The sequence below is a fragment of the Peromyscus californicus genome, unplaced genomic scaffold, assembly GCF_007827085.1.
Source record: "Peromyscus californicus insignis strain IS unplaced genomic scaffold, ASM782708v3 Scaffold_18__1_contigs__length_77618521, whole genome shotgun sequence".
Classification (NCBI taxonomy): domain Eukaryota; kingdom Metazoa; phylum Chordata; class Mammalia; order Rodentia; family Cricetidae; genus Peromyscus; species Peromyscus californicus.
Window position 1 is genome coordinate 60,237,450 of NW_026294480.1, and position 15,497 is coordinate 60,252,946.

General features: G+C 45.3%; 1 protein-coding gene across 1 annotated transcript; it reads left to right on the plus strand.

Moving 5' to 3' along the window:
- The first annotated feature begins 283 nt into the window (after positions 1 to 283).
- Positions 284 to 1,798, plus strand: LOC128113185 (sperm motility kinase 2B-like). Its single transcript, XM_052742781.1, has one exon. It carries the CDS (start codon positions 284 to 286, stop codon positions 1,796 to 1,798), a length of 1,515 nt encoding a protein of 504 aa, XP_052598741.1.
- The last annotated feature ends 13,699 nt before the right edge of the window (positions 1,799 to 15,497 follow it).

Consider the following 15,497-nt stretch of genomic DNA (forward strand, 5'->3'; position numbering starts at 1 on the left):
TTTGTATGTTTTTCTTCTTAAGGAATCAACGGTCTTCATTCTCAGTGTTGCTGAGCTCTGGTCCTCCTCCCTAGTGACCTGCAGCTAGGTTTTTGTTATTTGGATTCTTTTGGCTTTGTGTGTGTGTGATTTTGGTTTTCCAGGTTTTTGTCGTTGTTGTTGTTGTTAGTTGTTTGTTAGAATTTCAGTCTTTCTATTTTTTTCACTGTTTTCTTTTTCATTTTGAATTTCTTCTTTCTTCTTTTTCTTTCTCTTAGGTAGCATTTATACTTTGTTACCAAAAATGAGCTCTAGTAGTAATGAAGAGGATGCCACAGACCTTGGATCTCCATCCAGCCCCCTGGAAAAAGAAAACTTCTACTCGCAGTATGTGATGTTGAAGACCCTTGGCCGTGGAGGCTTTGCCGAAGTCAAACTGGCCTACCACCGCTTCACCAGCACCCTGGTGGCAGTCAAAGTACTTCAAAAAGAGAATAAGTGGTGCTTAGCGGTCAATCCTGAGGTAAATATTATGAAGATGATCAACCACCCCAACATCATCTCACTTGTCCAAGTGATTGAGTCTGAGAAGAAAATATACCTCATCATGGAAGTGTTTGCGGGAAAACAACTATATCAATACGTTGGAAAGGCTGGCCACCTGGAGGAAGACCGTGCCCGGGGGATCTTCAGGCAAATCCTAAGTGCCGTGAGTTACTGCCATGAACATGGAATAATTCATCGGGACTTGAAACCGGACAACATCATGGTGGATAGGAAGGGAAATGTCAAAATTATCGACTTTGGCCTTGGCGCCCAAGTTAGGCCTGGAGAAAAACTCAGCTTTTACTGTGGGGTTTACAAATTTGCTGCCCCTGAATTTCACCTTAGAAGACTTTATGACGGCCCCAAGGTCGACATATGGACGTTAGGAGTGGTTCTATATTTCATGGTAGTCGGGAAAGTCCCATTTGATGCTGTCACCCTACCAGAGCTCCGACATCAGATTGTGAATGCGAATTATACTGTCCCCTTGGACATGTCCCAAGAGCTCCAGGACCTGCTTAGCCTCTTAATGACAGTCGACCCCAGTCTTAGGCCAACAGTAGATGAAGTGAAAAGACATCCCTGGCTTAGGGAAGAAATGGAGGCTTCACCAAATGACTGTGAAGAAATGGTCCCTGGCTTGCCTGACCCTGCAATTGTGAAAGCCATGGAACACATTGGGTTCCAAGCCCGGGACATCAAAGAATCCTTACAACAGAGAAAATTCAACCAGACCATGGCATCTTATTGCTTACTAAAAAGGCAGGCTCTCCAGTGGCCTACCTGCACAACCTTGGCTCAACCTGTGAATCCAGGGGTGGCACCATTCCCTTCCCTAGAGGATCCTGTTGCTTTCCCTCTACCACCCAGGAGGAGGAGGAGTGAGCCTGCCCTTGGCACATTGCTCAGAGGGTCATCCACTAGTGGTCAGGTGTCTGCCTATGGCCAGCGGCCAGGTCAAAGAGGAGACAGAAGGGCCACCATTCCTCTCCACATGCCACTCCAGAGAACAATCACTTCGGACCAAGACCACCAATGCTCCAAGAGTGCCCCCTGCATTTGCTCAGTGAGTACCAGCACTGATAACACAGAAGACATCTTATGCTCCCACAGAGACTCAGCAAAGGACAAGTCTACCCGCAGCCATGGCCAGCCTCGAGGCTTGAAGGCATGGGCAAGGAGGATAGGAAATGCCTTCATGAGACTCTTTTGCTGCTGTCCATCAAGGAAGAAACCTCGCTGGGGGCAGAACAGAATCTTGCCTCAGAAATGAGGCACAAGGAGGGCGTCTGGAGAACAAGCAGCAGGCCTGGCCCAGGTACCTTTCTGTGTTGGAATGAGTGTTTTACTCATGTCTCTGTCAATGGACAGATCATAACTATGTGTATTTATGGGATAGAATGCATTGGGAAGCTAGATGTAGATACCATGGGATGGTTCAATGGAACCTATCAACATATCTAGCATCCCAGAAGACAAATCTCACTGTATCCTACACATGGGAAATCTAAAAATGTTGGACTAGAAGTCAATGGCAGAAGGGTGTTGACCATGTTAAGAGAAGGGAGTGGGGAGGAGGAGGTGCTAAGGGAGGAGAAAAGTGGTATGAGATGGGAGCTGGGTGATGAGGGACAGAGGTGCCTGGGAGCAGAGGTTTAGACAGGAGGAAGCAGCTTGGAGAGCAGGGCAGAGCAGGGTGACCACAGTTGGAAAGACGCCCTGTATAGCTGCAGTCACAAGATTCTCATTCACGTGTGTTGTTGTATTTTAAGAGTTCTTCAGAGGATGCAGAATATCACAAAGCTGCAGCTGTGGTATTGGAGAGGACTCACATATGGGAGGAGACCTGTAGACGGAACCATGCACAAAGCCCATGATGCCCTGTGCCTTGCTCAGAGGTCCAGCCAGGATGAAGGGAGGAAATGATGGAATCCTGGGCCGCAGGAATTCTGCAAGGATCCTGCCCCTCAAAGGCATCCATAATCAGGGGGCAGGAGCCGAAAACGTGTCCAAAGTCTACCCAGGTCACATGAGACCCCTCTTCTCCCGACACTTCCCTGCCTCATTCTTAGTAGCAGACTAACAGTAACAGATTTCTCAGGGTCCAAACTGACAGCTCCTTTCTCCCTGACAGATTTCTCGGGGCCCAAACTGACAGTTATGTTCACTATGACAGATTTCCCAGGGCCCAAACTGACAGCTACATTCTACCTGACAAATTTTTTGGGCCCAAACTGACAGTTTTCTCAGGGCCTAGACTGTCTGTCTCCTCCTCATCGGATATTGTAGAGATATCTGACAGGGAATTGGTGGGGGTGATGAAAAGATTACCCATCTTTTCAACGGGATGAAAATTTGTATCAGACCCTTATGTCCTGTGCTTATGGGGGCTGTTTGTGGTTTTTTTTAGGCCATGACCTTATGCCCACATGGTGTCTCCGGATGAGGGATGGCAATCGGGAGCCGAGTCTTGGTTCCACCTCCTTGGAGGTCAACCCTTATGTGGAAGTGCCAAGAAAATTGAAATGAAAAAAAAAAGTGCCTTCCTAAGGGAATGGGCAGACAAACATGACAGACAACACAGAAGAAGGAAAGAAGTGGGGGCCCCAATGCTCACCTGCCAAAGGGACAGAAAGAACACAACACTTCTCACTGAAACACACTGTTTGTGTTTCTTGAGGCCACTGTCATGCACGGCGCGGCAAGTAAAGAGAGGGAGCCGATCAGAACCTGCACTGGGAGAAACAAAGTAACAGAAGCCCCACCTTGGGCGCCAGTTATTGCTTGGATTCTAGCAGCTCCCTCGGGGGAAGGGGTGATGAGGCATGTCATCAAGGACACAGACACAGACACAGGGTGTCTGTGGAAAGCAAATAATGAACTCCTTTATTTAATAACAGGGTAGCCCTTCTATACCCTCCTCCCAGTGCCCAATGGGTGTGGTTGTCCCTCATTGGCTGGGCACAATCAGGAATTCTGACAGCAATTGTTGCTAGGTCCTCAGACAGACTCAACATGATCAGGAACTCTGACAGTGATTAGGAACTCTAACAGCTCCTGTTGCTAGGCCCTCAGGCAGACTCCAGGTTAGCTCTTAAGGAGTACATTCTGTGCATGCCCTGGCTACTGGTCTGAGCCAATTGCCTCCACCCTATGGGGCCTGTCCTACTATAATGATTGTCATGAATCTCGGAATAAAAGTCATGTTTGTGAAAGATGACCAAGCGGGTTTTCCTGCATCTTCCTTTCCCAGGAGAATTGGCCCTGTGGTGCTCAAAAGTCCCAGGAAAAGTAACTTCACCCCCAATACCACCATGTCATTAGAAGTGTCTTTGAAGGAACAAGCTCTAAGGTACCTGAAGGGTGAAAATGCAGAACCTGAGTGTGGATTTTGGGTCTTTCTGGATCCAGCAACCTTTTCAGAAGGACCAGTGAGAACACTGGTGTCATCAGCTTGCCTCATTTCCACAGAGGCAAGCATGGGAGCCTGATGAATTCCTGTGGACATGGCTCAGGTTGGATCCCAGAGTGGCTGAGAAGCCACTGGTCCATCCTGCTGTGTTCCTTAATTGTATCATACAAGATGTTCATTCTCCCTGCTGTGACATTTTCCCTTTTTAGATCTATGGGACAGGGCCACCCCTCTATGTCCTATCCAGGCATGTGTCCTTCAACGATGGAGTCAGATCTGGGGCAGAAAGAGGATGTGTGATGGCAAAGAGAAGCATAAATGTTCCCTGTGAGAGGGCAGGCCCTGAGGACACAGACCAGCACCAAGATATGCCCTGTCATAGTGACCTCACCTAACAAATACCAAACCCAAACCCTATCATACTTGGCAGATCACCATTGCCTGGGGGGACCCATCTCACAGGCACTGAAGCGCTGGTTCATGTGTACACCTGTCCGCTCGGATGGTAGGCTCTCATAGATTCCTGAGATGCCCTCATAGCATCTTTCCAGTTATCCTGGTGTAAAGCTCTTGGCTTCTTTATAATGTTGCCAATCTCTTTAGCAAACACCCCTCTCTGAACTGTACTCTTACACTCCTTTAAATTCAGCCTCATGAACTCTCAGGGAATAGACAGTGTGTGAGTGTGTATGTGTATATACATGTGCAAGAGAGAATGTGTGAGAGAGAAAATATGTGTACGTGAGTGTGTGTGTGAGAGAGAAAAGTGTATGTGTGAGAGCATGTGTGTGTTTGTGTGTGTGTGTGTGAGAGAGAGAGAGACAGAGACAGAGACAGAGAGAGAGACAGAGAGATTATTAGGTTACACAATATATCACTACACCTGTACGTTGAGCATCATCCTTAACCTCTTCTGCAACTTCTTTGAAAGTCAACTTCTGAGAGTGAATTTGGGCATCATGGTGGCCGGCTTCTTCTGTACCTTCTCCAGGACTGCTTTCTGCCTCTATGGCAAAAATGTATTCTTGACATTTCCATAAAGAGTTTGAGTGGGTGTTGGTTACATACATCACTGTGGATCCTATTTGCCAGTGCCTAGACGATGGATCACCTCTTTTCAAGGAAAACAATTGGGGTACTCCTCAGCCTCCAACAGTTCTCTTATTGGTGACATGTCCTGTGTGTGCGTGTGTGAATGTGTGTGTTTGTGTTTTATAACTCTATCTTATAGTCCAAGTGGTCTGGGAATTGTTTGTTGTTTTGCTCTTTATTTCCAGAGCTGAAACAGAACTACAGAAACATTTTATTAAAGCATTTCAAAACAGCCAGGTCTGGTTGTGCACACCTTTGATCCCAGCACTCAGGAGGCAGAGACAAATGGATCTCTGAGTCTGAGTCCAGCCTGGAACTTACAGAGTAAGTTCCAGGACAGCCAGGGCTACACAGAGAAACCCTGTCTCCAAACCCAACAAAGGGTTGGGAGTGGCATTTCAAAAACAACTTTAAAGACATAACAGAAAAACCGATGACTTCTATCTTAAAAATCTGCTCCTGATACCCAGGAATACATTACAGGTGACAGAGAATGAATGAAAGGTGTTGTCCGCCTAGACCCGCCACCGCTTCCTGTTTGAACAGTGTTTGCATGTGGCCGTCAGCCGATGGCTCCAAGCCAGAGCCTTCAACCACCTTGTCGTGGCCTTGACCACCAAGTCACTCCTGAAGGTGAGCCACAACTACCACCATGGCACAGAGGCTGCCATGGACCTCCAGATCAACCTGGAGCTGTATGCCTCCAATGTCTATCTGTCCATGGCTTGCTACCTTGACCAGGGTGGTGTGGCTTTGAAGAACTTTGCCAAATCGTTCCGATCTCATGAGGAGAGGGAACCTGGGGAACTGATGAGGCTACAGTACCGAGGAGGTGGCCAATTTTACTGCAGGACATCAAGACCTGATGACTAGAAGTATGGACTAAACACAATGGAGTATGCAACTGCATGTGGAAAAGACTGTGAATCAGTCGTGACTGTAACTTCACAAACCCCCCACTTATGTAACTTTGTGGATGGATACTCATTACGTGAATAGGTGAAATCCATCAGAGAACTGGGAGACCACATAACCAACCTGGGCAAGATAGGAGCCCCTGAAAAGCACACCCTGAGACACAGTGAAAATAAAAACTAAGAACCATAAACCCCAGAACCACAGGTGACTTCCCTGGTCATGGAAGCAACACATGCATGCCTGGTTACTTTTACCTTTTTTAGAAGTCACATCACAACATCCACTTAAGTTCTTTAGTTTGTACCATTCCTTCAAATGAGGAAATTTTGTTTAAAAAAAAGGATGGTAATAAAGGTGAAACAGCTGGGCGGTGGTGGCGCACGCCTTTAGTCCCAGCACTCGGGAGGCAGAGGCAGGCGGATCTTAGTGAGTTCCAGGCCAGCCTGGTCTCCAGAGCAAGTTCCAGGATAGCCAGGACTACACAGGAAAACCCTGTCTCAAACACAAAAACAAAAAGTGAAAACAATTCCTGCCACATAGCAGGTGATCAGTAATGCTTCCTACACCTGAAAAGATAATGTTTAAACTCAGTATTAGCACATCAGGGAGGAAATAGTCACCTAGACACCAGAAGACCAGAGAAAGCATCCCTGTTGTGTGATGTTCTGATCGAATTCTGACAATAAAGTTTCTTTTGAATCAGAGGGCAGAGCCAGCTACTAGCTAACCAAAATGAACCACTGAGGATAGGTGACAGGAAGTAGTAAGGTAGGGCTGGGAGGGAGGCTCTCCATCTTTTTGGATGGAGGAATGGAAGAGATAGGAGGTTACTAGTGGCTTTTCCGTCAATTCTCTGATCATTCTGGATTCTTACCCCGAAGAATATCTAGCTGGGCAATGGTGGCACTCACCTTTAATCCCAGCACTCGGGAGGCAGAGGCAGGCGGATCTTAGTGAGTTCCAGGCCAGCCTGGTCTACAAAGTGAGTTCCAGGATAGCCAGGACTGTTACACATAGAAACCCTGTCTCAAAAAACCGAAAAAAAAAGAATATCTGACTCCTGACTTTTTATTGATAAAGAACAATTAGATAAACGCTTCACATCTTGGGATTCTAAGACAGCGTAAGTGGAGTTTGGCCCTCCTTCCTGTCAGTTTATGAAAGACAGTGGTTGGAGTGTGGGTGCCTGGAGAGAGTGTGAGACAATCGCTTTCCACTCACTGAAGCCCACCGAGTGTCTCAGACTCCTCCAGTCTTCACACAAAGCAAAGCCTTCCAACTCCTTGAGATTGGAAGCATATATTTGACCATCTCACTCACTCAGTTTGCCAACAGGGATTTAGCAGGACTTTGCAGTGTTTTACTTGCTCGACTGTCTCCTAGGCTAGCAGCTAATTCCCCACAATGACTTTTTAAAGAAAACCTTTCATGTTTCTTTTGTTCACTGTCAACACACCCAGTAGGGCGCATCTGTGTGTCATAAGTGTGGGGAGGTTTCTGCCCAAATTCATGCTTGTCCACCAGTTTTGAAATCTCAAATCTAAGACCTCGATCAAGTTTAAAGGTAATTTATTCATACTCAGAGAAAGGGTTTAAACATGCCCTCAGTGGAATCAATAGCATTTGCAGGAGTCTGGGGCATACCTCAGTGGTAGGAGCACTTGCCTAGCATCAAGCATGAGGCCCTAGGTACAACCCAGGGGAGGGGGCTCATGCATGTCCAATTGCATGAGCATTAGGTGAAGAAGTTCCGGACTCCTTGGAAAGGTCCATTTAATTTTGAGTTTAGAATTAGGGCTGGAGAGATGGCTCAGAGTTTAAGAGTACTGGCTGCTCTTCCAGAGGTCCTGAGTTCAATTCCCAGCAACCATATCATGTCTCAAAACTATCTATAATGAGATCTGGTGCCCTCTTCTGGCAGGCAGGCATATACACAGGCAGAACACTATATATGTAATGAATAACATATATTTTATTAACATTATATTAATATTTTCCTCAAAAAGGAAAAAAAAAAGAATTTATCCTTTCAGATATAAGAAGCATTACTGGCCAGGCAGTGGTTGAAAGGATGATAAACGGCGCTGGTTACCGCATGGAAAGGTCACAGTCGTGACAGAACCCAGTGTTAGTTTTCAGAGCTTTATTAGGAGGAAATAGGGGGGAGGGGAGAGAGGAGAGCCAGACATGGAGAGGAAAGCATGTGCAGAGGGCAGAGAGAGAAAGATGGGGGGGGAGCAGAGCAGAGAGAGAATGGGGTCTGCATCCGGCTTTTTAAGGCACAGATTGTGTGACCACGCAGTGTATGTAGTCACCAGCGCGCACTGATGACGTAAGGCGCAAGACCTTTTACTTAACTCCTGAACTGCACATGTGCAGTCATGTAGTTGGAGTGACGGCAGGATTCTAATAGTGGTGGCGCAGGCCTCTAACCCCAGCACTCAGGAGGCAGAGCCAGGTGGATCTCTGTGAGTTCGAGGCCAGCCTGGTCTACAGAGCAAGTTCCAGGACAGGCTCCAAAGCTACACAGAGAAACCCTGTTGGGGGCGGGGGGAGAAAAAGAAAAAAAGCATTACTGATGACCTGTTATGTGGCAGGCATTGTTCTCACTTTTATTATCTTATCTTAAAACAAGCAAATGTTTATTAGATGTCTGCTGTGTCCACGATAGTACAAGGCAAGGCGAGGAATGTGAATAAGCAGAACTGAAAGAGAGAGAAGTATTTCAATTTAAATCAATTTGGAAATATTCTCTGGCCCTCCCCTTTCTGTTCCTACATCCACCATCCATTCGGAGATGATTCAGGAGTGGAAATCTCATGTACCTAAGCCTTTGTCTCCTTGGGGTTCAGACAGTTACACATCTAACAACTTGCCTCGTCCTCCTGGACTTCTCAGAGGTGGCAGGGTTTACTACAGATTCTTACTTCCCCTACCCCATCCTCCCCCTACCCCCTAATCTCTTCACTCAGTTTCCCTCTGTGTTCCCCAGTATCAGTGGGCTAGCCATCCCGTCACCATGAGAACCTTCTCTACCTCCATGTGCAAGCCATCTACAGTCTGTCAAACTCACTCTCCCAGGCTGTCTCCACTTCTGTTACTGAAGCATTGCATGTTTACATTCTAATAACCTCCTAACCAGCCTACCTAGACTCTTTCTAACCTCTGCCAAATGTATTTGTCATGCTATAGTAAAAACGAAAATGACTTACACACATACCAAGTCCCTTCAACAGCTTCTATCATAGATCCTTATATAGATTATTTTAAATTAAAATGTTCTTCCCTCTTAATGACCCAAACTTCTTTTTGAGGCAGAGTCTCATTGTATAACTATGGCTGGCCTGGAACTTGCCATGTAGACCAGGTTGGCCACGAACTCACAGAGATACACCTACCTCTGCCTCCTGAGTGCTGGGATTAAAGGTGTGCATGATCACACCCAACCCAACCCCCCCCCCCCCCCCCCCGACCCCTTCACATTTCTAGTGAAGCATCAGTTTCCTGGGAGGCTCTGCTTTGCTTTACAATGAGGCCAAATCTCTCTACTTCCCAACTCTGTGCAATTCCTTAATATTGCTCATCAAGTTGTAATCTGAGATCTATCTATGTTATTATGTCTCACTAATCTCAGTCATAAAGGCATAGATGACATTTAATTTTTTTCTTTTTCTTTTTTTAGTACATACAAACACCATGTACCAACACCATGTCTGGAACACAGTAGTTGTTAAGGAGCTGTTTATTGGGTAAATAAATGCATACATTCCAACATCAAATCTTCTCCCAACAATAAATACCAACCAAAAGGGAAAATGAGCATTTTCTTGAAAAAAAAGAACATATGAAAATTACCTAGTGCGTTGTAGGTGCACATGTTTGTAAAAGTGTCCCTACTTTATAACTTCCACAAAGTCTGGTTCGGCAGGTTCTATGAAGTTCTGGAGACCAGGACCACTTCAATTTGTTTCCAGGATGCTAGTAACAACATACTTTTCTTCATCTGTTTCTACTGCCTAATGTTCTTTGCTTTGTGCAAACGGACTGTGAGCACAAAGACACATCAGCTCCAAGGACAGGAAAAGCCCAGGACGTCCACCTTGCCTGGTGGTCAGCTTGTCTTGGAGGAGCAAAGTACGCGTTGGCACTTGGCTGTCTATTCCTAAGGCCGAGATGAAGACTACACTCTAGAAAGAGAATTATGTCTAAATACAAGCCAGAGGATCCAGAATTTCAGACTAGCTCCTTCCATGTGTGAGTGACTAGAGGAAATGAAGGAATAGAAGAAGAAGGGTTTAAGTGTGTGAGTTCATTTAAGGACACATCCCAATAAGGAAAAGCCATGCAGCATCTGATTGTTTTATAAAACACTGGGAAGAGAATTGTTTAGCACTGTTTGTATATAACAGACTCACAATTCGTGTCTTTAAATATGAAGCCCAAATCACCTCGTCTAAAATTATGTTTCCTACCAAGATTGCTTAGTAACTACTCATAGGAAGGAACACAGTCCTGGAGGCGGAATCTCAGCTCTCCTCAGACAATGACTTCCACTTAAAGAATCCTGGTGAAGGCACTTCCCATTCCTGCCCATTTCTCTGCTACTCACTGGCTCTGTGACTCTTGAAAGGCTTCAGCACTTCTGATGGAAAGTCAGAAGGTTGAATATTTTACATCCTTAAAGTCCCTTACAGTTTGGAATCACTTGATTTGAGCCTGTGTTTCTGCTGAGGGACTAGAGTCACCTGAATAGTTTGTTCAATTGCATGAACATTTGGTGAAAAGGTTCTGAACTCCTCAGAAGGATCCATTCATAGGAAGAATTGATGTCAACTTCATAAAGTGGGCGGAGAAGGCTGTCCTTTGTTTTTAAACAGGAAGTAATAAAAGCTGACGTGGTGGCGTGTCCTAGCTAGGGTTATACTGCTGCAATGAAACACCATGACCAAAAGCAACTTGAGGAGGAAAGGCTTTGTTTGGCTTACACTTCCACGTTGTAGTCCATCAGTGAAGGAAGTCAAACAGTGCCAGAGCTCAAACAAGGCAAGAACCTAGAGGCAGGAGCTGATGCAGAAGCCACGGAAGAGTACAGCTTACTGGCTTGATCCTCAAGGCTTGCTCAAACTGCTTTCTTTATTTTTGTTTGTTGTTGCTGTTGTTTGTTTGTTTGTTTGAGATAAGGGTTTCTCTGTGTAGTTTTGGAGCCTGTCCTGGAACTCACTCTGTAGACCAGGTTGGCCTCGAACTCACAGAGATTCACCTGGCTCTGCCTCCCCAGTGGTGGGATTAAAGGCGTGCGCCACCACCACCAGACCTGCTTTCTTATAAAATCCAGGACCACTGGCCCAGGAAGGCACCACCCACAGTGGGCTGGGCCCTCCCACATCAATCACTAATTAAGAAAATGCCCTATTGGCTTGCCTGTAGCTTGATGTTATGGAGGCAGTTTCTCAACTCAGGCTCCCTCCTCTCTGATGACTCTTGCCTGTGTCAAGGTGACAAAAAACTAGCCAGGACATGCTAGAAGGCAGTAGTGTGGCTACGTGGGAGGTCTGTCAGTTAAGGCCACAAGTTCCAGATAGTCCTGGACAACAAGAGGGAGACCGTTTTCAGAAAAGAACAAGCTGTCCCAGTCACCCCAGCGCCTGGGAGGCAGAAATGGGAGGCTGCAAAGTTTAAGATTTGCTGAGCTTCAGAGGGATCAACAGCCTGGATGGCATGGAAAGACCTTGTATCGGGGAGGAGGTGGGTGTGTACGCGGGGTGCACAAATTCAAGTTGCTGCAATCACCTGCTGCTTCCTGCCCCAACAGAGAGAGACACCTTGTCCCATCTTGGGGAAACCAAATGTCAGCCTCTCGATCCACAAGACCAAGAATATGTGGTGTGGATGGGAGTCCTGTTTGTTCAACTTGTCTCCCAGGGAAAAAAAAGGACTCTGAAGTCAATTGCTTTGCTTTGTTGTACAGATGCCAGATATACTGTGCGGCCGGGGCTTTTCCTGTTGGTTGGTTTGTGTGGTTTTTATAAGATGGGGGGCTCACTATATAGCCCAGGGGAGCCTCCATCCATCCCACAAGCCTCCTGCCTCAGCCCCCCAAGTGCTGAGATTAACAGCATGCATCGCCATGTCTGGCTCATTTTTAAAAATATTTCTTTTTTTTTTTTGAGATTATAATGTAATTACATCATTTTCCCTCTCCCTTTGCTTCCTCTAAGCCTTCCCATATATCCCTCCTTGCTCTTTTTCAAATTCATGCCCTCTTTTTCATTAATTGTTGTTATGTATATATATGTATATGTCATATATATCACATATATTATGTATAATATTTTGTAATAATGTATGTGTGATATATATAAACACATACACACAAACATATATATTCCTAAACACATAAATACAATCTGCTCAGTCTGTATAGTGTTACTGGTATACAATCGGCTAAAAACATACAAACGGTTGGCTCGCCAGTCGGTGTGCCCTTCCCTGGTAGGACTGTTTCTCCTCCTCTCGGTGTCCCCAGTCGCCTGTAGTTCTTTGTGTACAGTTGAGGCTTCCTGAGCTTTCCCGTCCACTTTGGCAAGTCTGTTGTTCTTCTTCAGCTCATGTTTAGGCAGTCACATTGGTGAGATTTCATGGGTGTAGCTTCTGACGCCCCCAGGAGACACACTCTCACAGCAAACCTCCTCTTGCCATAAGAAAAAAAAATCTAGAGAAAATAGACTTTGTTAAAGTAATTCTCAAATTTAACACCCATGACTATAAAATCTCTAACATGTAGCAAAGTATAATTTTCTCAAGAGTAAGACAGCAAATTGAGATGTGCGTGTGGCTATCATACACATCTATCACTTCTCAGACACACTTAATGTCAACTCCCTTTGGAATCACGTTGGCTTCTGTTACTATAGTTAAAGATTAACTTGAATCTTACACAGACATGATAAAAAAGAATTTTTGCTTTGAAAGACCACAATCTGAGTTCATTCTTTCAGTATCCAGTGCTATAAGCTTACGCTGAGCATGTTTAGACTAAGCTGATCTTTCAATATTTATTTATTGTATGTAAATAACACATGCCCCTTCTGGCAACGATGCTCACATTCTAACAAAGCAAGGACTCTGAGGACCCACTGTCGACACTGGCGTCTCAAGGCTTCTGGTTCAAGTTGCCCTGTGACTGTGGCCACCACCCTCATCCTATGGGATTCCTTATGAATAACACAGCGTATGGACGCTTGTAATTACCTACAGCCAGACAACGCTCTTTGAAGTTCCTAAGAGCAAACTGCTCCAGGTGCCTGTCCACAATTGTTTATTAGTTGGTCAGCTTACAAAGCATATCTTAATTTACTCAAAGCAAAGCAGCATTCTTTCATGCTTTAAAAGCTGAGTTACAGCATCACTAACTTAAACACAGAACATGCACATAGAAAGGATCTGTTTTCATGGGAAACAGCACCATCAATATATTTGAACATGTTAAAACTTTTGTTTTAAGAGAATGGTTACTAACATTGAAAATGATCAAATCCCACCAAAGGAAAGATAATATTTTCCTGCTAAGGTATACTGTGCATTTCCGTGCTGGTGACTCACGGGTTTATAGCAAGTTGCTCATCTTAAGCTGGTGGGGCAGGAATGTGAGATACACCTGTAATTCCAGCACATAAGAGGCTGGCTGAGGTAGTAGTTGTTGGTCAGTGTTATTCTCAGCCACACAGAGTGTCTAGGACCACTCAGGCTACATATGATTCTGTCTCAAAACGAAACAACATAAAGCTGAACAAAAATGTTTGGGGGACACTTTTTTCTACAAAGTCAAAATTGCTGATATGCCTCCCACTGCCCACCACACTAAGTCTTAAATCTCCTGCTTTTGTTTTGAAAGTCTTCATCTGGACTTCCTGTTGACTCAGTATCCTATTTTTTAAGATGTATTTTATTTTTAACTGTGTGCACTTGTGTGTGTCAGAAAGGGGGTATGCGCACATGAATACAGATGCCCTCAGAGACCAGAGGAAGGAATTAAATCCCCTGTTCCAGGTAATTATTACTCCAGTCCTCTGCAAATGTAGTTCAGGATTCTACCCCTGAGTCATCTCTCCAGACTCTACATCCTATTTTTATGTAGGAAATTTGCTAACAATTTGATGTAAAAAAAAAAAAAAATCCCATGCTTATTTTCATCTATCTCCATAGTAACTATACACATCAACAGCCCTGTAAAACCTTAGACCAAGACAAAAGCATACAACCAAGCAGCAAGTGTTTCCTAAGCACTGTCTCTGAACCAGTATGGTCCACGTGATGGCCAAACTCACTCTCCACCCACAGTAATGGAATCAACTGTACCCTTCCATCAGTCGGGAAGAGGTGGTATAAAGACCATGTGAAATCACACACTATCCATCTTGTGCAAAATGTGCCACAGTAGGAACAAAATTAGGGCTGACGAGATGGTTCAGGCAGTAAAGTGCTTGTCACACAACCACACAGACCTGAGTTCGGATCCCTAGTCCCCAGGTGTAGTGGCCACATCTGGACTCCCAGCACTAGGAAGGCAGAGAGAGCAGAAGGCGAATTCCAGGGGCTCATGGCCAGCCAGCCTTACAGAACCAGTGAGCTCCAGGTTCGCTGAGAACCCTACCTCAAACAAGAAAAACGAGGGTCGGCCAAACGGCTCAGCAGGAAAAGGTATTGTGGCCAAACCTGGCAACCTAAGTTTGATCCCCAGAAGCCCTGTGGTGGGAGGAGAGAATGGGTTCCCTCAAGTTGTCCATGTGATGTGTGTGCAGCCTCCTTACCCTCTCCACCCCCCCGCCCAACAAAATAAATATTTTTTTAAATATGGTAAGCTGGGTAGTGTGGCACACACCTTTAATCCCAGAATTTAGGAGTCCAAATGTGGAGTTCTGTGAGTTCTAGGCAGCCTGGTCTACACAGCAAGTTCCAGGACAGCCAGGGCTACATAAAGTTTCTCTGTCTCAAAAAAAAAAAAAAAAAAAAGGCAAAACAAAAAGTAAGTAAAAATACATAAATAAAAATTAAGGTGGAAGGGCTAGAGAGATGGCTCAGCAGTTAAAAGCACTTTTTGCTCTTGCAGAGGACCTGGCTTTGATTCCCAGCACCCACATGGTAGCTCATAACCACCAATAACTCCAGTTCCATGGGCTCTGACAGCCTCTTTTAACCTGATTGAGTACCAGGCACACACATGGTGCACATACATATTTGCAGGCAAAACATTCATACACATAAAGTAAAATAAATAAATCTGTGAAGAGTATTAGTAGAAAATAATACTAGCCAGGCGGCGGGTGGTGCACGCCTTTAATCCCAGCACTCGGGAGGCAGAGCCAGGTGGATCTCTGTGAGTTTGAGGTCAGCCTGGTCTACAGAGTGAGATCCAGGACAGGCACCAAAACTACACAGAGAAACCCTGTCTCGAAAACAACAACAGTAATAACAATAAGGTGGAGAGCAATTGCAGAAGTCCACAGACAGCACCCACAGGCGCATACACTGGCATGCACCTGGACCGAGA

What these genes read in the sequence shown, in the direction of transcription:
- LOC128113185 (XM_052742781.1), top strand. Translation starts at nt 284, where the DNA reads ATGAGCTCTAGTAGTAATGAAGAGGATGCCACAGACCTTGGATCTCCA.